This window comes from Heloderma suspectum, chromosome 3 (genome assembly GCF_057233095.1).
Source record: "Heloderma suspectum isolate Gila_16-S chromosome 3, 16-S_ref, whole genome shotgun sequence".
NCBI lineage: Eukaryota > Metazoa > Chordata > Lepidosauria > Squamata > Helodermatidae > Heloderma > Heloderma suspectum.
Window position 1 is genome coordinate 38747039 of NC_139460.1, and position 25876 is coordinate 38772914.

The window sequence follows — 25876 nt, forward strand, 5'->3', positions numbered from 1 at the left end:
GGCTGCATATTGTTGCCCTGCTTATTTAACTTATATGCAGAGTACATCATGAGAAACGCTGGGTTGGATGAATCACAGGTCGGAATTAAGATTGCCAGGAGAATTATCAACAACCTCCGATATGCAGACGACATCACCCTAATGGCAGAAAGCGAAGAGGATCTAAAGAGCCTCTTGTTGAGGGTGAAAGAGGAGAGTGCAAAAGCTGGTTTGAAACTCAACATTAAAAAAACGAAGATCATGGCATCTGGCCCCATCACTTCCTGGCATATGGAAGGGGAAGAAATGGAAGCAGTGACAGATTTTATTTTCTTTCGAACTGTGGTGCTGGAGAAGACTCTTACGAGTCCCCTGGACTGCAAGGAGGTCCAATCAGTCCATCCTAAAGGAAATCAACCCTGACTGCTCACCTAATGCAAAGAGAAAACTCTCTGGAAAAAACCCTGATGTTGGGAAAGACTGAAGGCAAAAGGAGAAGGGGATGGCAGAGGATGAGATGGCTAGATACCATCACTGATGCAATGAATATGAACTTGAGTACGCTCCGGGAGAGAGCGCAGGACAGGAAGGCCTAGCGTGCTATGGTCCATGGGGTCACGAAGAGTCGGACATGACTGAATGACTGAACAAGTAAGACAGTTTTATAGACATGGCTTCTATTCTCACCATTTGTTAACAAAAAAGAAAACGACTCAAGCCACCAGTCACACAGAGATTATTTTGGAGGGATGTAATATCTTAGACATTTGAATATATGTATAACTTGTGGAACTCTTTATATCTGGTGTAACTTTGGCACCACAGTACTGAATCTGGATGCTTATGCAGTATAATAAGTACTTGTACTCTAAAGTAATGTTTAAAGTTTTGTTTAACTGTTCAGTGAAAACAGTAATTAAAAATGCATTTTTAAAAAACTGTTTTAAAAAATCACAATTGTCAGAAGATGCTCACTGAGCAATAAACCTGAACAGTACGTTGATATTGTAACCTGAGATAGATGAAAATAAACCCCCACAATTTTCCAAAGTGGCTTGCCCTGCAGCACGAGAGGAAACACTTTAAGGGCACAATCCTATGGGGATAGTCTTCCATCTCCGAACTCGGAGGCGACTGACTAATGCAGGGTGGGTGGAGCATGGAAGGGATCTCCTCTGTGCTCTGGCTGCCCTGCATTTGTGGCTAGATGGCCAATTTCGGCTATCTAGTCAGGGTGCCTTGAAGTGAGGGGAGGGGAGGCCACATGGTGCATAGGAAGCATCATAGCGGTGCTTCCACAGTCCTCCCCCAGCCCCCAAAATGCCCCATTTTTGGCCACTCTGCACTGTTTTTATGAACACGGAGCTGGGGACAACCCACACCTCCTACAAGGCAGCGGGGGAGGGAGTCAGATTTCTGGGAACCAAGCTCAGAGTACTGGCTCTGAGTTCAGTTCCCATAAACTGAAAAATCTTGTGGCTGTCTAGACGCTGTCTAGCGGCCATAGGATTGCGCCCTAAGAAACACATCTAAAACTCCATTGGGCCAGAGGTACTTGATGCAAAGTTTTTTTAATCCTTTCCCAGAAATAGAATTGGATGGACAAGAAAGAGAACTGCTTGCCTGTCTCCTGTCTTTTTCTCTCTATTTTTTGAGGGTTTTTAAAAATATACATACATTCATTTGTATATATCAGTAGCAATAAATATCTACAAAACGTATATCTAAGAAAATACAAATTTCTAGCAATTATACATAGGCTTCACCAAAAGCAGGGCAGATATCCAAATAAGTATCCATTTGAGGGTGGTGTCTATATGCTACCCGTTTAAGTGTTGAAAATGTTGTAAGGTCCTCAGTCTCTTGCATTATAGGAGGTAAGTGTTTATCCTTCCAGTCTTATAATACCAGTCTTTTCGCTGTCAAAAGGGCACCGAGATGCATTGAGCATGGGGTTGGACTCGATGACCTTGTAGAACCCTATGATTCTATGATTCCATTTACACTGACCATTCATTACCTTCCTTGAAGCGGCTAAGTAATTTAAAAGAGTATGTACATCAGTGAATAGGAAAGACTGTTCCAGTACAAAATTTGTCTGTATAATAGCCTTCTCCCAAAAAGAAGTAACTACTGGGCATTGCCAAAGCATATGTCTTAAGGAAGCATTAGCTGCATTTCACAGCCAGCAATTAGCTGAATTAGACAATCCCTTATTAAAGAGGCATTGTGGTGTCCAATAGACATGAAACAAATGTTTTTGCAGAATAACACACAGCCTAAGATCCATAGACGCGACAGGTATAGACACCAAAGCAGTGATCCGCTGATTAGGCAGAATGGGATAATCCAATTCCCTATTCCATTCCTGCTTAAAACCCTATATATCATATTTATTCACCAGTAACAAGTATTTCTAGACCTGGATCATGGGTTGCTTTGCCTGACCAGCCTCAATAAGTGGTTCCAATAGTGATGGAGAATCTGCCGCTGTAAAAGTAGCTGGGCCAAACCTAGATACTAACAAATGCAAGTATTTGCCATTCAGCCGTAACTGGCAAGTCACATTTGACATGCAGAAGAGAAACAACAAGAACTCAGCAGCAGCATCCAACAGTTGATCCAAAGTAAAAATTCCTTTATCTGTCCGTTTCTGCCACAAACAACTTTTTCTTACCAATTTTTAGATCTGGATTGCCCCATAAAGTCAATTTAGCATGAGAAAACATATCGAAGTGTAATTGATTTGGCATTATATTCCACACATCTCTAACTATAGAAACTGTGGGGGGAACCTATGCATTCTTGTATGACTGGGACCTAATGCTATCCATTTAGGGAGAGGAAGCAGACAAGAAGATTCCAAAACTGACCAAGGCAGAAGATCCCATGCAGATGGGAAAGACCAAAATTCAGTATGAATCAGCAGATAAGCCTGATGATATAAAGCAAGATTTGGAAAACCAAATCCACGTTCTTTAGTTGGAAGTTGCATCCTTTCAGTGATAATCTTGGCAGGGAGGACCCCCTCCCCCCCAATTTACAAAACTTAAGCATTGCTTTTCTGAAAATATTTGCCAGTTATAGATAAGGGAATCCTACTCCACGTATAACATAAACAATCTGAGGTATAGTATTCATCTTAAGTATATTTACCTTACCCGACAAACTCCGCTTTAAAGATGCCCATCTCTAAATCTCTCTAAATCTCATTAATCAATTAATCATTAATTGCTTGTGTCCTGTTGATTTGATTGCTGCCTGGAAGAGTGCAGTCTATGAGTAGGAGCCAAGGAATTAAATTCTCAAAATGACTAGATAATGGTCTGAAGGCATTTGACCCACTTTTACTGGCTGAAGCTAAGCAGGTCTGATCCTATAAGTTGCCTGATTCATACTATAAGATGCATACTGGGGAACCATGTGTAAACCACTCTGAACTCTTTGGAGAAAGATGGGTATACATGTAAAAAATAAGTAAATAAATCAGGATAATTGTAAAATGGCAAAAAGTATTTTTGAGCAGGGGGAAATTTTGAAATCCTAAAACAACCAGGTAAAATTGCAGAATATATTCTTAGTTGTCACAATGGTAAAACCAAAAGGAAAATTTCTGAAGCTTGGTATAGAAATGGGGCATACAAATACATTTGAAATGTTTTGTTTTGTTTTTTAATACCAGGGCTCAGCCAGTTTCTTTCAGACAAAAACCAAACTGTTTGCTGGAAGTTTCTCATGTAGTTCTCCATTTTTTCCCCTCTTAAAAGGCTGCTGAGATAAGAAGCATATACTCTTCTACTTGAAGGGAAATGTTTGACATGGAGCCATAGCATGCATGTTTCCTCAGCTATAAATAGATTTTTTCCTACATTGATCCTAGTAGAAAACCCACACTGGTGATAATGAATGTTGGATATTTTATGAGAGACGCAGAAGTGTACATGATTGGTAGGACTGTTAATGAAATAGTTGGAATAAATGCCCCGATTTAAAAATGATTAAAAGATATATGCATATTTTGTTAATTATGGGAATTTATATCCTACCCTTTGCATAGATTCCTAGGGCTGCCAACATTACTAAATCAAAAGTACAGTATCCGTGGAGGTATCTGGTATTTATTTCTTCTTCTCCAGTGCTGAGTATATAGAATTCAGATACCCTGAGGTCTGTTTCTCTATAAAAGCATAGTGAGCTGATAGAAATTGACTGTATATTTGTTCCTTGGCTTTCTGTAAAGGTCTGGTTCAGATGTAACAAACTTGGTTTAATAAACCTTAGTGTATTGAGAATGTATATCAGACCCAGGTACTTCCCCCTTCCCTTGCACACTGACTTCAGTGTTTCTGTCTTGTTTCATCTGAACTGAGAAACTGTGACTTAATCTTGGGCTACAAACCAAGATATGAAAGCAGGATCATATTCTGCTTTCCTATCCTGTTTAGTAAGCCTAGATAAAGCTATAGTTTTCTGTTTTGGGTGTAACAGAAAACTGGTTTAAACAAACCAGGATAGAAACACTGAAGCTAGCTTGGGTCCAGGTTATTTGAAGCACCAGCAGAGCCTATATGAACTTGCCTGGGCCCTAAGATTGGCCATGGAGGTCCTGCTCACATGCTTGCCAATAAGATGTATTAGGTTGGCAGGCACAAGAGACAGGGCAGTTCCTCTGGTGGCCCCATCCTTGTAGAGTTCCCTACCATGGCATGTGTGCATGGCTCTGTCCCTCCCCATTTTTAAACAGGCCTTAAATCCTGGATGTTCCTTTCTGCTTTTAAAGCAGGGTTGGAGAACCTCTTTCAGACTGAGGGCCAAATTCAATTTCAGAGGTCTCAGAGGCTGATTCTAGTGGTGGACAGGACCGAAGGCAAAGCAGGCAGGGCCAAAAATACAAAAAACAAAACAAAAACACACCCCTGCAGTATATTGTAGCTCAAAGCTCTTGTTGTTGTTCAGTCGTGTCCGACTCTTCGTGACCCATGGACCATAGCATGCCAGGCTTTCCTGTCCTGCGCTCTCTCCCGGAGCGTGCTCAAGTCCATATTCATTGCATCAGTGATGCTATCTAGCCATCTCATCCTCTGCCGTCCCCTTCTCCTTTTGCCTTCAGTCTTTCCCAGCATCAGGGTCTTTTCCAGAGAGTTTTCTCTTCGCATTAGGTGGCCAAAATATTTGAGCTTCAGCTTCAGTCTCTGTCCTTCCAATGAGCACTCTGGGTTGATTTCCTTGAGGATGGACTGATTTGACCTCCTTGCAGTCCAGGGGACTCGTAAGAGTCTTCTCCAGCACCACAGTTCGAAAGCATCAATTCTTTGGCGCTCAGCCTTCCTTAGAGTCCAGCTCTCACAGCCATACATTACTACTGGGAAAACCATAGCTTTGATTAGACGGACCTTTGTCGGCAAGGTGATGTGTCTGCTTCTTACTATGCTGTCTAGGTTTGCCATAGCTTTCCTTCCAAGGAGCAAGCGTCTTTTAATTTCATGGCTACAGTCACCATCTGCGGTGATCTGGAAGCCCAAGAAAATAAAATCTGTCACTGCTTCCATTTCTTCCCCTTCCATATGCCAGGAAGTGATGCCATGATCTTCGTTTTTTTTAATGTTACTTCCACTAAAATGCCTGAGGAGAGGCATTTCAACCTTTTGGAATGGGGAAAGAACTATACAAATGCTGGGAAACCACCAAACCATCAGTAGTTAGGGAAAAGGGGAAGGGGACATGTCCCTCTGGGGAACCCTGGAGGACTGGATTTGGCTCCTGGGCCTGAGGTTTCCCCACATTATTGCTGCTGTTAGCTTAAATGTTTATGTTGCTGTTTTATTTAGCTGTATTTTTATATGTTACTGTTTTAAAATGTTTATCTTGTAAAGCACCTTGAGGAGTGAGTGAGTGGGTGTGTGCGTGTGTATGTGTGTATAAAATGTATATTTAAAATGAAATACTTTTTTCAAAAACAGGCTACAAGTGCTGAAAACCATTGCACAGTTAGACAAAGGTGAGAGTGTGTGGATCCGTCATTCATGTTCATCTTAATAAACTATAATTTATTAAGATGAGCTTTTTTTAGGGCTGAACCAGCTCATGTCAGTTCAGACATGTTTGTCAAAGACGGTGATGATGACGAACATGATAATATTTCTCTTGTCTTGAGTTTTTCTGGAGTTTCTCAAGCTTTATTTTCCTTTGCAAAATTTCCAAGGGAGGGTGTGGGTTCCTCTCACCTTGCTGACTCTCTGACCAATTAAACCAGTCAAAGGCTGGCTGTGGTCTGGCTAACAATCTTCTTTTTAATTTATTGAAGAAGGGGGGATCTTTAATTGAACTGAATTTAGCAGATTAATTCTTTTGCATGTTTTCAAGAAATAACCCAAATTTATTATATGATCAGATTATCATTTTAGTCAGTTTTTTAAAGAAGGAAATCCAAAGGACTACAATTTTCTCTGAAGAGGAAATGTCAGATTCATTTTGAAAAGAACCATTTAGTATTGTTGGTGTCATTTTAATATGGGCAGAAACAGTATATTGTAATGGGGAGTGGGATGCAACTATAAGATATACATATGTTCCATAATATCTATGATTTTTGAAGGATTTAAAAATAGTAGATCATATTTTATAATACTATTTCAGATGAGTTTGCTTATGAAAGGCTAACATTTTATTATGGCATCAGCTTTTGTGGGCTAGAGGGCACAAAAAAGTATGTGACAATTGAATTAAATGTACACAAAATAACCCTTCAGAGCAGCAGATACTGGTGATAATGCACTCATCTTAAAACTGCTGGGTAAATTAACATCTATAGTTGAACAGAAAACTTTTTTTTTTCTTTTTAGGCTCAAATGAACAGAACTGATTTTTTATAAGTTGCAATTCAAAGGGAAACTCCAGCATGAAAGTGCTGAATTGAAACTCACAGAGAGAGGAATCCTATGTCCCATAGGATTTTCCAGTTTCCAGCTCCGAGTTTGTAGACAGTGCTATGAGCCTGTAGCCAAGAAACCATGCTCCCCACCCCCTCATAGGCTGGGGTGGAGAGAACCAGGGCAGCTGCCCCTCTGTGCCTGTCCGTGCTCATAACACGGAGCATGGACAGGGCAAAAGGGGGGGGGGCGTTCCCTGGGGTGGGGAGGGGAGGAGACTGCGGAAGGTGTTTTAGACAGTTTCTTATGCGGTCTCCAGCCCCGTTCCTGCCCCTTCCCTGAAGCCATGCTTAGACACCCAAAATAAGGGGTCTAAGGAAAACTGCAGGGCAGCCAGAGCACGGAAGGAATCATCTCCTCCGTGCTTCAGCACCCTGCTTTGGATAGGCTTCAGAGGCGATCATCTATCTCAATAAGATTGCACCCTGAATTGTGTAGTGAGTTCACTGGAGACAACATAACAGGAGCAATGTTGTCTTTGTATTAGCTTGATACTTTTAGGGCCCAATCCTATCAATTGCACCCTCGCCACTCAGAAACCCCAAACTCAGAGGCTTCTGAGTTTCCTATGCTGTACTGGGCTGAGGCCGGCAGGGCAAGAGGAACAGCAGAGGCAATCTTTACCTCCCTGTCCTCCAATCTCCTGCATTTTTGCTAGATGGGCTTTTGAGCCTGTCTAGTGAGGACACTTCAGAGGGGGAGGGAAGAAGGCTGGAGGAGGCTCAGTATAACTTGTATCCTGGCCTCTCCGGTCTCCCTCTCCTCCCTGCCCACCAGAATGCCCCCTTTCCTGAGCCTCCGAGGTTGCTTTTCTGACTTTGGAGAAGCAGCCAGTGTGGTTCTCTCCACACCAGCTCCCCCTTCTGAGGACGGAGTGCTGTCTCTGACCTCAGAGGGGGTTTATGAGCCATCTTTTGGTCCCTGAGATGCTCTCCCAGGGACCATAGGATTGCTCTCTTAGTCAGTCTAAGTCAGATATTGGCAACATGCATGCCCCTAGCCGCACATAGGCCCCCCTCTCTTCAGATGCACCCATCACCTCACTGCTGATTTTGGTGGCATGGCATCTTAATCATTTTAGCCACATGACTGGATTATTGTTAGGTATAACCTCCTAGAAAAGTAAGGAGAGAATATGAAATATGAGTCCTTTCTTAGTTTAGCTTGATTCAATAGAGATGACTTTTTGTGTCTACCTTTTTACCCTGTCATTGGATAGCTGTCTTCTGGTTAACTCTTTGTAAACTGCCCAGAGAGCTTTGGCTATTGGGCAGTATAGAAATGTAAATAACAACAACAACTCAAATGTTTATGTCAGATTACACTTTGGGCATTGTAGCATCTGCTATCTCTAGGAAGCTTAGAAAAGTGCTTTGATAAGGATGGAATTTAAGGAAAGCTAATTAGTCAAGAAGTAAAGATTACATGGTTAGTATTTCTTGCTTATGATTTTGAAATGAATGAAAAAGAGAAGGGATATTTTTAGAGTAAATGGAGTAAATTGTTAAGCTAGCCCGAAGACAATGGGGTAAAGGAAGGAGACTCAGCTATGATTTGCCCCCAACTATGGAATGCACTCCCTCAAGAATTACAATTCACCCACACTGTCTTGGACTTTAGAAATGGTGTAAAGATACATCTTTTCCATTAAGCTTTTTAAAATGTGTAGTTATTAAAGTTGGAGGGAGCAATCCTATGGGGATAGGCAGCTGCCTCTGAACTCGGAGGCAACCACCTATCCAATGCATGGTGGGAGGAGCGTGGTGGGGATCATCTCCTCCATGCTCCAGTCACCCTGCATTCGCAGCTAGATGGCCAATTTCGGCTGTCTAGTCACGGGACACTGGAGCGCAGGGTGGGGAGGCCAGATGACACATAGGAAGTGCCATACCAGCACTTCCACACTCCCCACACCACCCCCGGGAATGCCCCCTTTTGCTCCGCTCCACACCACTGTTAAGAGTGTGGAGTGTGGGGATGATCCGTGCTACTTACGAGGCAGTGGGGGAGGGGGTAGAGAGGTGGTTCTCCAGGATCCGACCTCAGAGCATGGGCTCTGAGGTTGGTTCCCAGAAACCTACAATCCTGTGGCTGTCTAGCCGCTGCCTAGCAGCCATAGGATTGTGCCCTTAATGATTTTAATGTTCTTTTTAAATTGTTTCAGGGTTTTCTTGTTTTAAATTGTTGTATACTTCCTTGATAGCTTTTTATCAGATAAGGTGGTATATAAATGTTAATAATAATTTAAAAACAAATAATAAAAGTAAATTAAAAGGTAAATTAAAAAAGTAAAGAAATAAACATATAAAAATGTAAAGAAATAAAAGGGGCCACAACCAATTCCATTCCTTACTTAGCACCCACCACTTGCACAGCAGGGATTTAGCACTTCCTCTAGGAACCAGAAACAAGTGGAAATGCTTGTTTCTGGAATGGGGCATGTCAGCAGAGCTCTCATAAGGGAGCTCCGCTGACCTGTCCCAATCCAGAAAATAGTGTTTCCCCTTGTTTCCGGGCTTCCTAAAGGAAGAGCTCAATCCCCATTGGGCAAGTAGCGGGTGCCATTTATGGAACGGAGTTCATGGTGGCCCAGGTTGCGGGCCAGAATCAGTAGTGGGCCCCGCTTGCAGAATGGCCCACTTGGATACTGTCCATTCTTTGGTAGCAGAGCAAGTAAACATTATTGTTTGAAGACATAACTTAAAAGTTAAACAATCCATTGTCAAGAAATGATTTTCAAATAACTCTTTAAAAAGGTAGTTATTGCATGCAAACTTATCAGGAATATATCATATAACATAGAGGGCATTCAGACAACCTTATTCTTCTACCAGAACCCACCTGGATCTTTAGTCAGGAAAGCTCCTCATGACCTCATTTTGACTTCTTTCTGTTCTCCTTTGGGACAGCTCAGAAAGATTGCGTGAGTAAGAAAGAGTTTTTGGTTTGTGAAAGGTGTGTTCCTTAGAAAGCTTGAGTATTTGTTGAAAGCTTTTGAAATGTGTTTGCTGGTTACTTCTCACTAGTTGCATTTTTTGTATATATTCCATGCTATCATACCATATCTTGTTATCGTGTAAATATTGTTTGATTTTTTGAAGATGTAAGATAAGTTTTTATGAAGACCTTCTCTCAAGTTATTTTGATTCATATTTATTGTCAATACAATACCTGCCAGACCCACAAGCAAGTGCATTCCTCTGTAAGAAATGTTGTATTGCCTAGTTAGTCAAACAACTTAGTGATACTCAAACGTGTGAAACTTTCTCCTAAAACATGACAGTTTCCGGTATGGTTTTTTTTTTACACTTCGCTGTAGAGGAGGGTGTTTTGGCTATAGAAGGTGTCTGAAAAAGTGTACTTAATCCAGGTTACTATTTACCTGTAAATTTTCTACTTGCATTGGGATATGTGTAACTCATGATAGAATCTGAAGTATGTGTGTGTACAGGTTAGAAATGTTATGCAAGACAATAAAAAATACTACTACTCTTTTCTTGCTTTAGTGAGTTGTAAAAATGGTTGACTTTCTTTCCCTTGCTTAATTTGTATCAATTTTGAGAATATTATTACAGCTTTGACATAGTGTGCTATGACAGAGTTTTGGCTGTCTTTTCATCATACCATCTGTTAATTATAGATTAAAAGGATGACCCAGCATAAGGACCTTAGTCCAGGTAGAATTGTAACTCAACCCCATTTTCACAGACCTAAAACGTGCAGAAGTGTGTCCTTTGGGACTAGCAGCGGATACATGCTTGGAGAGCCTTTATGCCTAGTATTCTGCATTTTGTTCACCTTCAGGATTTTGTGCATACTTCATTGATATAATGTTTTAAGCACCAGTGGATTTGGAATAAAATTAAGGCTTATTTGAATATAGATGTACTGTGAAAGCTTGTTTGAGTGAGAATTGGGCTGATAAAAAAAATATGCTGATGATAATTTGAATTATTTATGAGTTGTTTAATTAAAAATAATTCTTCAGAAATAGGTAATTGCAAAGAATACATTTTGTGGAAAAAGCTGAAACCAAGATGGTCTGTTATTTTAAAACAGAGTTTTCTGAAGTTGTTTTATTAATATGTGGATCATAAAAATGTTTTGTGGTTTTCTTAAAGGAGATGCCAACAGTTCTGCTTATTCATCAGATGGACAAGCACGAAGGTGCATGGACCATTCTACCATTAATGCACGAGTAAGTGCAAAACATGGGTATGAATTATGAGGCATCTGTTTGGGCCAGGTCAGATGTCTGTGACCAATAGAAACAAAGTAATCTGCAGTGAAAATGTGGCTGAAAGAAGTAGTTTATCAGCCCCCTTTTTTGCTGGAACCAAAGATTTCCGTCTCTATGTTCTGCATGCATTCTCAATTCTACTCATCTTTGGGATGCCCTCCTCTCCTCTCCCCCCCGCCCCGCCCCGCCTCCACCTTACTCTGTGCATCACTATCTTTAAGACTCAGCAAAAGGCTTTTCTCTTCGGAGAAGACTGATTTGTAACCAATGGTGAAGTACAGCTGAAGCCGTAGGACAGGTATAGGGAACCTCTTTAAGCCTAATCAGTTTTGGAGAAGCTTTCAGGGGCTGCATTACAATGGCAAGTAGGGCTGAAGGCAAAAGGTGTGGAGCCAAAAAATACAAAAAAATGCAAGCATCTTGTAGCTTTAAGCTCTTACTGCCAGCAACTATAATCATTAGGAGAGGTGTTTCAACCTTATGGAATGGGGAAGAACTGAACAAAAGCTGGGAAACCACCAAACAACTGGTGGAAAGGGGGTGGAGCCAGGGGAGGGGGCATGGCCATCTGGGGAACCCCAGAGGGTGGAGTGGAAACCCAGAAAAGCTGTATTTGGCCCCCTGACCTGAGTTTCCCCAAGTTTGGACATTAGGGGACCTTTGGTTAGTTTACAACTGGAAGTGGAAGATTCCAATATAGTGTGTGAAACAGGAGGAGAAGGGCAATGCACAAGCTCAAGGCACACTGCAGCCTGTTCATGTAGGAAACCATGCTCTCAGATTATGTCTGAGCAAGGGCCATAATGTTATTTTTTTGGCTGCATTAATTAGCCTTTCGTTTATTGTTGATGAAAATCAGTTCACGTGACTCCTTATATTTCCTTTATTCTTGCATCGAAGATACTCAATTCTTTCCTCAGCTATCTTTTCAACAAACCCACTTCTTTCTTCTTTCAGGTTTTCTGTTGCTTATAGCAGAAACTCTTCTTGGATTTTTTTCTGTGAAGAAGATACGAGAATATATATTGTAAAGCTACTGAAAACACTTAGAAGATATGACAAGTCTAAGGTGAAAATGTAGCATTGGGTACTTAGGTTTGAAGTACGTTTTGAAATACGAAAGGACAAAAGGGAAATATAGATATTTTTATTACTTTGCATGTACACGGTGCTATGAAGCCCACTTATGGCTGAAGATGCTTAACGCCAAAAGGTTACACCACAATGGAAGTTGAAAGTAATTAATGGACATAGTTTATATATCGATATGTCAAGGAAACTACATCACATTGCAGATACGGTTTTGGTACCAACATCCTAAGAGTCTTATTCCTCTGACTTGCCACAGTGTCCAAGATCCACTCAGAGATGTTCAGGATCAAAATTTGCCACTCCCTTAACCAGAAGGAGACAGTGACCTGGTTTGCAAATCAAAATAATCTAATAACTCAGAGCAGCGCATAGGTTATTGGAGGGTTATTTCCCCCTCCAACATGCCATGCCTCCTGAATTCAGACAACATGACAGCCACGCCCAAGTGGTGATTATGGAAATTGTGACCCACACATGCCCAGCATGTGCCGCGATTTAAATAAGCCATGGAGACTTATTTGGATCGTGCGAACTAACCCAGTGCCAATTTGAGAGATTTAGTGTTCATATTGTTTCTGAGTGGGTTCTAATCTGTGAGTAAGATAAAGTAATTATCACCTTTGGTTATGAAAGTGTACTTCCATTAATTGTTAACCTCCAGTTGACAACTATAAGTCACATGAATAAACAGCAGGCTAGTGCACACTCCCTCATTCACAATTGCTTACCTGGCTAGTAGCTGAAGTGCAATGATAGTGTAGAATTAAAATAAAAGATCTGTTTTAATGCTTGTCCATTAGATGAAGGTTTGTGATTAAATAGTTAATCAAGCACTACCTGACTTTTCACTCACTTTACCACTGTCTTAAGTGGTATGAGAAGTATGACATCCGTGAACTATAGCCTAACCTTGCCTTGTGTCAGTAAGTAAAGGAGTGTTAGCAGACCCAATGTTGCTGATGCTTCTGCCCACATATATAAAATAGTCAGTGGTATGTCAACAAAGAATGAAGGACCTGTCTGTTACCTCTTGTTTACAGGGTGAGTAGTTTTACCTGTCAAACCACTATTTCCTCATATGCGTGTTCAAGTTTAAAGGAAGAAGCATAGCTCCGATGGATAAAAAAATTAGTGGTGTCTGTCAAATTTATTTATTTATTCAGTCAGTCAATCATGTGGGGTTCCATGGACCATGGATCTTTAATGGAGATGAAAAGACTCTCTGCCCTTTAAGTTTGACACTTCAACTTTCTTAAAATTATACACCTGATACCTTCAACAGTGACTCTCTTCTCCCGCAGGAATTTTTTTTAGGCAAAGCATTACATGATGATGAATCTACAATTATTCACCATTACGCCTTTGCAGAAAACCCTACAGTTTTTAAATTTCCAGATTTTGCTGCTGGCTGGGCACTTAGTATTCCACTTGTAAAGAAGTAAGAACTCAGTTTTGTAATTTTTTCTAAATTTGTTTACTACACGGTTGGGTGTTTATAAAGTGCTTTGGAAATTATGTTAAGCATTAAATATCTCTCTATGTTTGTATGTATATAAAATGTACTAAGACTCTTTGATCACAAATGAGCTCTTATCCAATGTTAGGTAACTATAAACCCTTAAAAGTCCATTTCCATTTACTGCATGCACTATCACACAAGTGTATTGTAAAATGCATTAATACGCAATTAAAACTCCATAAATGTACATTTTGGGAAACAGGTGTTTGCATATAACTTTGGTTTATTTGTATACAGACAAATATAGATCCTAACCAAGTGTCCAAAATATCTGGGCAATAGAGAATTAAATACAGATGGAAAGCAATAAAAAAGCAAGGCATACTTGACTAATGAGCAGTGACGCCTTCTAGAAGTAAAAAATGTATCTTCTGGAATATGCTGAAGAATTCTGAAACTTTCTGAAACTGAAAGGGGGCAGCAAATACACTTCACACAGAGATCATGTCATCCAGTTAAAATGCCTGGACAAACAAGAAGGTTTTGAGCTGGCATCAGACTTCCATGGTGAAGATATTCCACAATTGGGACACTTTCTTGTCACATAATCTACCCAAGGTACTTGTAGAAGAGCCTCCCCTGACAATCTTAAGATACAGGCAGGCTGATACAGGGAGAGGCACTCCTTCAGATACTTTTTTCCCAAGCCATTTGGGGTTTTAAAAGTCACCACTTTGAATTGGGCTCAGAAGCTAATAGGCAGCCAGTGCAACTCCTTCGGAATCGGTGTAATGAGGTTCCTTCTTGCTATACCTATTAAAATTTTGTCACATTCTATACTAGCTGAAGTTCCCAGGTCATCTTCAAGAGCAGCCCCATGTACAACATAGTACAGTAATTCTACTGAGAGGTTACCAGAGTGTGAACCACCATGGCTAGACTATTCCTTTTCAGAAACTGTTGTAGCTGGTAAAAGGCCACCTGGACTTCAAGTGACAAAGCTGGATCAAGGAGTGTGCCTGACCTACGCACCTGCTCTTTCAGTACAATTGCAACCTCATCTAGAATGGGCTGCATACCCAATTTCCAAAAATGAGAACCACCTACCCTGAATCTTGGTTTGTCAAGATTCAGCTTCAGTTTATTGGCCCTCATCCATCCCATTACCAAATCCAGACACTGGTTCAGTAGCTGCACAGCCTCACCTGACTCAGAACTGGAGCTGGGTGTCATCAGCATATTGATGGCAACTCACTCAAAATCCTCTGGTGAGCTTACCCAGCAGCTTCATATACATGTTAAAATATATGGGAGATAAGATGGACCCTTGTGCAGAAACCCCCAATGCTTCTTTCTGGAACTGACCTTGCAGCTAGGATCAGAACTATCATATTATCACCATGCCTGTTGACACACAACCTTCAGAGGCAGTTCAGCAAGATACCATGGTTGATGATATCAAAAGGGATGCTCTCCCCACTTCTCTCCCAACAGAGATCATCCATGAGGATAACCATTGCCATTTCAGTACCATACCCAAACCTGAAGTTGAATTGAAATGGGTCTAGATAATCTGCTTATTTCCAAAGCATCTGAAGTCGAGCCACCACTACTCTATGCCCTAAAAGGGGGTATTATCAACTGGGGGATAGTTAAAACATCCCAGGTCCACCCCCTCCCACAAACAGCATTAACTCCTTCTTGGATCCACCTAATCTCCTCCAGCTGTACAGGTGTTTGGTCGCACCCCTTCAAGCACTTTGTCCACATCCTCAGTGAAACTGATCCTACACAACTGATCTAGATGGAGCCCTGGACATCTTGACTGTATCAGTACTGGTGCCAAGTTCAAAGTGGACATGAGTGATTTTATCCTCAGAGTGCCTTGCAAACTTGTCATAGCAGGACTCCAAGTGTTCCACTACATCCCCACCTAGGGCAGTATCCAGTGGTGTCATTCTGTAAACTCTAGCACTAGCAGAGCTCCTCTGAAACTTTCTGTTGCACAAGTGGTTGCCTATTTGGTTGTGCAAAGGGTTGTGCAACCTGTTGCGCAACTGGAAAGTGCAACTGCTTGTACAACAGTTGTGCAAGCATAATGGACAATCACTTGCACAACCACACTTGCGCAAATGTAACTAGTTGATTTCCTGCGCATAGTTTGGAACCTAGTTTCTGCTAGCACAATATCAATTGCGCTAACGGAATGACACAGTTGGGTACTGCCCATAGATCTGATTTTAACAAGATATTCACCACCTGGACAGCAACTCGAGGATGCAGTGGAGACTGAGAAGTATGAAGGCTTTGCCACAAACACTGCCACAAAGTAGGCATGATAATGTGCTCTCACTTGCATATGATCACACTCGCTGTGTTATCTGAACCATCTGCATTCTAGTTCTGCCTGTTTCATAGCCTATAGGTACCCAGTAAACCATGGAGCGGGGTGGGCTCAACAGTGCTGGGGAAGATGCTTGGGGGCCGTCATGTTGATTGTTACCCTTTATGTTACTAGGTAGTGGTTTGCTAGCTTGATGTAAAGAACCTCAAATTTATTTCTACATATTCTTTTATGTTTATTACACAGGCTTGCAAAGAGACTGAAAAATGAACCTCTAAAGTCAGATTTTACAATAGATTTAAAACATGAGGTAAGTCCATTCTGTTACACTGGGAAATGTGTTTTGTTCTTACCTATCTTTGCTCTGTGCAGTAGGAAGAAGGGAGTTATATCAGTATATATTTTCTTCATTTGTTCATTATATAGAATAATAAAGGATCAGTATTATTGTATATGCTAATACTGATCTCATTCTCTGAGAGTCAATCCTTATGTAGCCAAAATGGCACCATCCTTTCACAAGAGGGGTGTATTAGCAGGCTAGTGGAAACCCCACATTTTGCAGAAGTATTATTATTATTATTATTATTATTATTATTAAATTTATTAATTGCCCATCTGGCTGGTCACCCAGCCACTCTGGGCGATGTACAACATACAATAAAACAGTTTAAAACAATAAAATTCTACAATAAAAACATTTTCTAAAATACCCTAACCCACCCCAAATGCCTGCCTGAACAACCACGTTTTTAATGCACGACAGAAGCTCATTAAAGAGGGGGCATGACAGAGTTCCCAAGGGAGGGAGTTCCACAGAGTGGGGGCCACCACAGAAAAGGCCCTCTCCCTCATCCCCACCAGTCTAGCTGTCCTGGCTGATGGGACAGAGAGAAGGCCATCCGAGGCTGATCTTGTTAAGCGGCCTGTCTGGTGCTGCTGGAGGCGCTCCTTAAGATAGGCTGGGCCGGAACCATATAGGGTTTTAAAGGTCAAAACCAACACCTTGAATTTGGCCCAGAAAACGACTGGTAACCAGTGCAACTCCTTCAGCACTGGAGTGATGTGATCTCGCCGGCGGATGCCTTTAATCAGGCGAGCCGCCGCGTTCTGTACCAGCTGCAGTTTCCGAACCGTCTTCAAGGGTAACCCCACGTAGAGCGCATTACAGTAGTCTAAACGAGAGGAGACCAGGGCATGTACTACCGATGGGAGCAGATGGTCGGGAAGGAAAGGGCGCAGCCACCGTATCAGATAGAGTTGATACAGTGCTGTCTGGCTCACAGCTGACACCTGAGCCTCCATGGACAGCTGGGAGTCCAAAATGACCCCCAGGCTGTGGACCTGGTCTTTCAAGGGTAGCCGTACCCCATTCAACACCAGGTCAACATCCCCCAGCCTCCTCTTGTTTCCCACCAAAAGTACCTCGGTCTTGTCAGGGTTCAGCTTCAGCCTATTCCTCCCCATCCAGCCACTCACCGTCTCCAGACATTTGGACAGGGATTCTACAGCCAACCTTGGTGAAGATTTGAATGAGAGGTAGAGCTGCGTGTCATCCGCATATTGATGACACTGCACCCCAAACCTCCTGATGATAGCCCCCAGCGGCTTCACATAGATGTTAAATAGCATCGGGGAGAGGATGGAACCCTGTGGCACCCCACAAGTAAGTGGCCACGGGTCCGAAACCTCCTCTCCCAGAGCTACCCTCTGGTACCTGCCGGAGAGGAAGGACCGGAACCACCGTAATACGGTGTCTCCAATGCCCAATCCCTCCAGGCGGTCCAGGAGGATACCGTGGTCAACGGTATCGAAAGCCGCTGAGAGGTCGAGGAGAACAAGGAAGAAGCATTCACCCCTATCCAGAGCCCTCCTCATATCATCTACCAAGGCGACCAAGGCCGTTTCTGTCCCATGCCCAGGCCTGAAGCCCGACTGAAATGGGTCTAGATAATCAGTTTCTTCCAAGTGTGCCTTCAACCGCATCGCCACCACCCGCTCAATCACCTTGCCCCAAAATGGCAGATTTGAGACTGGGCAAAAGTTGTTCAAAACTTGAGGATCCAAGGGGGGCTTCTTTAAGAGCGGTCTTATCACTGCCTCCTTGAGGGCTGATGGCATCACTCCCTCCTCAAGGGAGGCGTTCACCACCGCCTTGATCCCCTCACCCAGTCTCTCTCTGCAGCCCATAATGAGCCAAGATGGGCAAGGATCAAGTAAGCAGGTGGTCGGCCGTACAGATGAAAGCACCTTGTCCACTTCATCAGGAGGAAGAAGCTGGAACCGATCCCACAAAACCGGTTTGCCACAGGCCGCCTCTTGCTCACTAACTGTATCCACAGTGTGCAGAGTAACACACCTAATCTGATCAATTTTATCTGCAAAGTGCCTTGCCAAGGCCTCACAGGAGGCCTTAGAATGCTCCAGTGGTTCCGGAGCCACAGGACCGACCAGGCTCCGGACCACTTGGAACAGCCTCCTGGGACAGCACTCTGCAGACGCGATGGAGGCAGCATAATATTCCTTTTTTGCTGCCTTCACCGCCACGTGATAGGCTGAAGATACAGCTCTAGCTCGTGTCTGATCGTCTTTGGAGCGAGACTTCCGCCACCGGCGCTCTAGCCGTCTCACCTCCTGTTTCAGAGCTCGTAACCGCGAATTGAACCATGGTGCAGTCCGAGCCCTGTTCAAGGGGAGAGGGCATTTCGGAGCCACCCGATCTAATGCCCCAGTGATTGCGGCATTCCAGCCACCCACCAGGGTCTTGACCGAGTGGCCGTTGGCGTGACCCAGAGAATCCCCAAGCGCGTTCAGGAATCCATTTGGATCCATAAGACGCCTGGGGCAGACCATTTTAATGGGTCCTCCACCCCTGCGGAGGGGTTGTGGAACCGAGAAGTCCAACGTCACCAGATAGTGATCTGACCATGACAAGGGGGTGGTGGATATACCCCCGACTTTCAGATCACTCCCCACTTCTCCAGAAACAAACACAAGGTCTAGTGCATAACCGGCTACATGGGTGGGCCCAGTTAGAATATGGCGCAGCTCTCAGGAGGCCATGGTCTCCATGAAGTCCCGAGGTGCTCCTGTGAGGATGGCCTCCGAATGTACATTGAAGTCCCCCAGCATCAACAATTTAGGGGACTGCACACGCACATCAGAGACCACCTCAGGCACCTTGGCCAGGGAGTCAGTTGTGCAGCGGGGTGGACGGTACACGAGCAGAATCCCCAGACTGCCCTTCGGGCCCAACCTCCAGTACATGCACTCAGCAGCCTTGGTCTCCCGGAGAGGGGGTCTGGTGAAGACCAAGGACTCTCGGTAGATAACAGCCACTCCCCCTCCCCGATCCCCAGCCCTTGGCTGCTGTGCATACGAAAATCTGGCTGGACACATGGCTGCAAGGGTTGGAGCAGCAGCCTCGGCCAGCCAGGTCTCCGTAATACATGCCGGGTCTGCACCCTCATCCAGGATCATCTCATGGATGAGGGAGGTTTTCTGGGTAACAGACCTGGCATTGCAGAGCAGCAAACGAAGGCCAGAAGATGGGGTCACGCCTCCCCCAACCATCCTTTGGCTCTGGACAGGCCCAGAGCAGGGGACAGATATTACACATCTCTCCCTTGTTCCCCTTACCTGGCATGGCCTGCCCCTAGCGCTCCGCCAGCAGAAGTATAACAATATTTAGGAAAAAACACAGAGAGAGGAGGGAGAATCCAAAACAACCTAATGAGGGCTGAGCACACTCGGTGGGCACAGAATGCTGACTGGAGGGGGTGGGGAAGAGGGGAGAATGGAATGGAGTATCCAGGAAATGGGCATAGCTGGCTGGCTGGCTGGAACCTTGGAGCACTCCACACTGTAATATTTTGGTTGCAAGCCCTTCTTACTAAGTAACTACACTGTAATATTTTACACTGTAAAAACACTGTAAAAATATTTTTTTACACTGTAAAAATATTACACTGTAATATTTTAGAATACATAGGGCATATGGAACAAGATCCAAAGAGCTACTTAAGCTCATGCAGGGAGCTTGTGTAAACTTAGTGAGATTTTTACTACTTTTTGTTTGAACAGCTAACCCCATGCCCCATATCATACACAGGTTTTGAAACTCCACTTAGTTTCCAAGGCAGTTTACCATGTGGCATGTGCATGGCCGAGAAAAACAAGCCACACAGCAACTGTGAATGCTTGAAACTAGACTAGTTGCATTGTTCTTTGTATCTCAGCCCGCATTATCCTCTCCTTGAAATCTCTGTGAGAGATAAGGTAAGATGCATAGGCCTGGCAATGTACAGAAGCATTATAAAGCCCGATGACATACCAATCCACACAGTCAAATAAAAATTAAGGTGACATTAATCCATTTGTATTAGTTGTAATCCAAGACACCTGATACAATTTACACTATTTATTCCCTCTAAATCTACTGTGCTAATGTCAGAAAGAGAATCTATAAATGCTGTATGCCAAGCATTTCCACAAACTCATGCAATATTGCAGGAATCATCTGCCATGATCATCTGAAGAATAATTGCTAGTAGCAGGTAAAGGGTTCATAAATACTGTATATTCCATATGTTCTCTCCTCTGCAGGGTGCCAGTCAGTAACCCATTTTGGCGTAATGCATTATTCATGCACATTTCAAAGGTGAACCCATATCAGATCAACAATATGATGTGATATCAAATAGCACAACTCTTTAAAAATACTACATGGGGAGAAAGAGGCTCACATCTTCCATTTTATTAGCAGAAAGATATAGTGAGTTGCAATAGATGAAACCAATTAACTTGTATACCCATTTGTAGACTGGCAGTCCAAAGCTTTTCAGGAGCTCTGGTGTATGCATGAGGCCTCCACATGAGCAAAGGTTTCCCCATGCACTTTGGTTGCTGGGAAACAAGGGAGGGAGGGTGCTGTTGCACTCATGTCCTGCTTGTGGGTTTCCTGTGGGCAGCTGGTTGGCCACTGTGTGAACACAATGCTGGACTAGCTGGACCCTTGGTCTGATCCAGCATGGCTTTTCTTATGTTTTTATGTTCCCTCAGGAGAGACAATAAATAGTTTAAATGCTCCAGACTTCATATTTAACTCCCAACTCCCCTTGAAGCTTCACCTTCCTACATTAATTCAGTTCCAATTATGCAGCACAACGGGAAGGACAGGAGAGACTCACTCATTGTGAGGTTGTGATTTGGCATACTTTCTCAAAGACATCCTTATTACTTCTTTTTTAAAAATCTCTGTAACTCAAAAACTCAAGACATGAATTCTGTCTCATAACCATAGCTAGTCCAGATGTGATGGCTGCTGGGCAGTGAGAATTACATCCAACAGCCCCAGTTGAAGGACAGGGTATTTGCATTGTTAGCCAGGAATATATGTATGAAAATGGGCAACCCACCCATGTGTAGGTCTTCTTCCTTTATATACATTAATAATGTTCAGATTGGGGACAAGGGATTTCTGAAGGCCATGCTTGAAGAACGCAAGCTGTATTTATTAGTAATAAGATATACATTTAAAGGTTACCATCTTTTTTCCTTTTCCAATGACAATTTATGGTATTACTAGGCGTTATTGAAAGTGAAGGGAAGCGTGATTTGCTCCTGTGCGCTCAAAAGCATCTGATGCCTCAGGTCATTATTTCTTTCCTGCCTCTCTCAACTAAATTCAACATGCTGCTGTGCCTTTCCAGGTGGAATGTAATTTACTTTTTACTGTATTCTGTTAGAACCCATCCTTCGGGTGTATTAATTTTTTCTTTTTCATGACACATGCTGAGCCTATTGTGGATTTCTTTACAATTAATCCTTTCAGGGTTTCTTTCTTTCTTTCTTTCTTTCTTTCTTTCTTTCTTTCTTTCTTTCTTTCTTTCTTTCTTTCTAAACTTGGTTTTCAGTAAGAATCCTGGAACAAACTACTTCTGTTGGCTTCTAACCCTTAACTTTATGAGTTCTTTGGAAACGTCAAGTTGCTTTTTGCTGTTAAAGGGTGGAAATGATCTAGAATATATGTGGGACAGCAGCATTTGGCAATAAAAAATACCTTGAAGTAGGCAGCTCATTCCTTAAATTGTTCCACTGGTGCAAACAAAGATTGCACTTTACTTATTTTCTAAGGTTCTGCATGTTATATTACTACATCATGGAGCAGTGTAATTAAAAGCACCCTGGTATAATTGTAAAATAAACATGGTTTTAAAATATGTCTCTTATAAATGTCTGTTACTCGTTGATTAATTTTTCATCAATTCAGGAATGAATTACTCAAATGTTAAACGTAGCTACAGAAAATGAGTGTGTTTGTCTATACAGCTGTGTGAACATTTACAAAGCTCTCCAGCCATCTGTTCTTGTCAGCCTTAACTAAACTTATTTTCAATTTGTGTTTTCTTCTTTTCCAGTTGGCAATAAATAATAGTCACTGAACATATGTGCAGTCTCATGGGATATCATATACATTAGTTAGATTTAGGTGTATATGAAAAGATTAGTTATTGGGGCAAATTCACAATTAGAAGAAGTTCAGGTACAAACTCTCACAGTTTGAAAAGCCCCCTTCTGTTCTGAGCTGGGCCTGCAGCCCTCCAGATGAAGGTTCAGCTCAGAACAGAATTTGTTCTTGCACCAATGCTAGGTGTCCCCTCTCCCTCCCAATTCCCCCCTCCTAAGAAAAAAGATGTACCCTTGAGAAGAGAAAGGAGGTAATGGTTGGCCGGGGTGGGGTCATTGGAAATGCTCCTCCTGAGCATGCTCAAGCATGCCATTTCCTACCAGAAAACACGGGACTGGTAATTTTCTCGGATTCCTAAATTGAACTGGGAGGTAGAGGAAATTATAAAACTCATGCAACCACCTGTATTTTCTTTATCTAGCAAGCCCTCCCAAGTTACCCCCTAACCCTAATTAGGAACTTAGGAAGCTGTCTTATACCAAGTCAGATCCTTGGTCCATCTAGCTCAGTACTGTCTACACTGACTAGCAGTGGCTCTCCAATGTTACAGACTGGAGTCTTTCCCAATCCAACCTGGAGGTGCCAGGGGTTGAACCTTCTGCATGCAAAACCATGCAAAACCTCTACCAATGAGCTATGGCTCTTCCCCCTTCTCAAAAGTAAGGCTTTGTTGCTGTTGTCTTTTTTGTTGAGGAAGGGAATGGGGGCATTTTGAAAGGTTAACCTCTTTTCAGCGTTCGTAGAAAAACTTGAGAGAATTCAAGAACATTTGAGCATTTCTGGGAAAGCTCATAGAAATGAATGAATTTGAGGTGATCAAAAGAGAGTTTTCCCATCATTAGAAAAGATGTATCAGTTTTTATAGGGAGAGCTAGTAGCTTAGTAGTAGTGTACTGTGTGCCTGCATAGATGGATTTATTAACATAATCTCTGGTTCAACATTTGGAATTCCTTTTGCACGACAGATTAGAGGTTTGAGCGTAATGCCAATATCTCTTTTCTATACTCATACACAAGTTATTTGTCTTGCATTTGTGTATCTTCACAGTGTGAACATATTTCTGTGCTCATTGCTATTTACTCTATATTTTACATTATATTTTGAAAGATTGCACTATATATCTGGGAGAAAGGGAGTGGATCACATCTCACCACAGTGCCTGAATTTTGTACAGATGACTTTGACTCTCCTAATACTGCTCATTGTGCCACTACATTTATGAATTTCCTCCCACTTTGTGTAAGTATTTCCAGTTTTTTTTCCCTGTAAAAGACAGACAAGTAAAGAGATCTTACTCTAATCCATTTCTACCTGTTTAAAACTTTCCAAACTTGAGAACTTTGCAAGGTTCTTCAGATATAGTCAATTGGTCTAAAATAAATTAAGATAGATGTGATTGGAAGACTGGAAAGAGCAGAATGTTTGTGTTTCTTTTGCAGTTTGTTGCTGGGTGCTTCCAGATGGAGGGCTCTTAGTGCTGCCAGTCATTGCTCCTCCACCATAACCTAGAAGCAGTATTCCCATTAACTAGCCACACTTCAGGGGACCTAGCACTTTCTTGTTGTGCATCACACAGTGGGCACAACATAGCTAAGTGGGTAGTATTCTCCCCTCCCCTTCCACAAACCCTGATGGTTGCCAAACAGTCCTTCTCTCAACATTTTGAAGTAGGTGCTTCTCAGCACCATTTTGGTATCCTATTTTGTGTGTGTGCGCATGCGTGCGTGTGTGTTAGAACATGTTTTTTTAATTGCAGCCTTATTTCCCAGTCGATGTGGTTACCATGGGGCTGTAAATCCTTACCTTTACTGGTCAGTTTCACAACCGGCTGGGAAACTCACCTGCTTGCTTTTTTCTAGTCAATTTAAAACTTTTGCCTTGATTTTTGTGGCCAGTTTCACAACCAGGCTAGACAGCTGCAGAATTTTGTTATGTCTTCACTTTCCCTCTCTCCCTCTGGACATTTGAAGGGTCTCCTTTGATTCATTGTTGCTGTTTCTTCAAAGGGAGAAGGGAAGGCCGCAGTTGAAATTGACAAGCTGTATGTCAGTTTTTTCTCCATGTATACTTAAAAAAAAAAGCAGACAATTTCATGGTGTCCCTATTGCAGCTTAGTGAAATTTTGCTTTAAAGTTTTTTTTTATCAATGCCAGTAAGAGGCTTGCAGGCTTGCAACCAGATCCTACACATGTTTACTCAGATGTAAGCACTGCTGCATAAGAACCAGACATGGAACAACCGATTGGTTCAAAATTGGGAAAGGAGTACGACAAGGCCGCATATTGTCGCCCTGCTTGTTTAACTTATATGCAGAGTACATCATGAGAAACGCCGGGTTGGATGAATCACAGGTCGGAATTAAGACTGCCGGGAGAATTATCAACAACCTCAGATACGCAGACAATACCACCCTAATGGCAGAAAGCGAAGAGGATCTAAAGAGCCTCTTGTTGAGGGTGAAAGTGGAGAGTGCAAAAGCTGGTTTGAAACTCAACATTAACAAAACGAAGATCATGGCATGTGGCCCCATCACTTCCTGGCATATAGAAGGGGAAGAAATGGAAGCAGTGACAGCTTTTATTTTCTTGGGCTCCAAGATCACCGCAGACGGTGACTGTAGCCATGAAATTAAAAGACGCTTGCTCCTTGGGAGGAAAGCTATGGCAAACCTAGACAGCATAGTAAGAAGCAGACACATCACCTTGCCGACAAAGGTCCGTCTAATCAAAGCTATGGTTTTCCCAGTAGTAACGTATGGCTGTGAGAGCTGGACTATAAGGAAGGCTAAACGCTGAAGAATTGACGCTTTCGAACTGTGGTGGTGGTGATGACTCTTAGGAGTCCCCTGGACTGCAAGGAGGTCAAATCAGTCCATCCTAAAGGAAATCAACCCTGAGTGCTCATTGGAAGGACAGATACTGAAGCTGAAGCTCAAATATTTTGGCCACCTAATGCGAAGAGAAAACTCCCTGGAAAAGACCCTGATGCTGGGAAAGATTGAAGGCAAAAGGAGAAGGGGACGGCAGAGGATGAGATGGCTAGATAGCATCACCGATGCAATGAATATGAACTTGAGCACAGTCCGGGAGAGAGCGGAGGACAGGAAGGCCTGGCGTGCTATGATCCATGGGGTCACAAAGAGTCAGACACAACTTAACGACTGAACAACAAAGCACTGCTGCATTCAGTGGGATCTATCTCTGCTTTGTAAGCTCAGAAAAGCAGTGGGAGAGTGGAAAGACTCGGTTTGCAGGACATGAAATGGCTCTACAACCAGAAATGCACTGAAAGCAATAGAGAAAGGAGGGACACCCCCAACATGTCATCCACTTTTCCCCAGGCAACTCTTCCCACTGTGCTTCA

General features: G+C 42.7%; 1 protein-coding gene across 7 annotated transcripts in view; it reads left to right on the top strand.

Annotated features, from left to right (window-relative positions):
• B3GLCT (beta 3-glucosyltransferase) overlaps positions 1 to 25876 on the top strand; it is a 157405-nt gene that overhangs the window by 85661 nt on the left and 45868 nt on the right. For 6 of the 7 annotated variants that reach the window (XR_014789020.1, XM_084842973.1, XM_084842974.1 and 3 more), the window contains 5 exons: positions 11030 to 11106; positions 12106 to 12217; positions 13542 to 13678; positions 16290 to 16353; positions 23621 to 23752. Coding sequence is in view for 6 of the 7 variants with exons in the window: in XM_084842973.1 (XP_084699099.1) it covers positions 11030 to 11106; positions 12106 to 12217; positions 13542 to 13678; positions 16290 to 16353; positions 23621 to 23752 (522 nt within the window). In the remaining variant the exon portion in view is untranslated. The remainder of the gene's footprint in view (positions 1 to 11029; positions 11107 to 12105; positions 12218 to 13541; positions 13679 to 16289; positions 16354 to 23620; positions 23753 to 25876) is intronic. The other variant, XM_084842977.1, reaches the window with a different exon arrangement.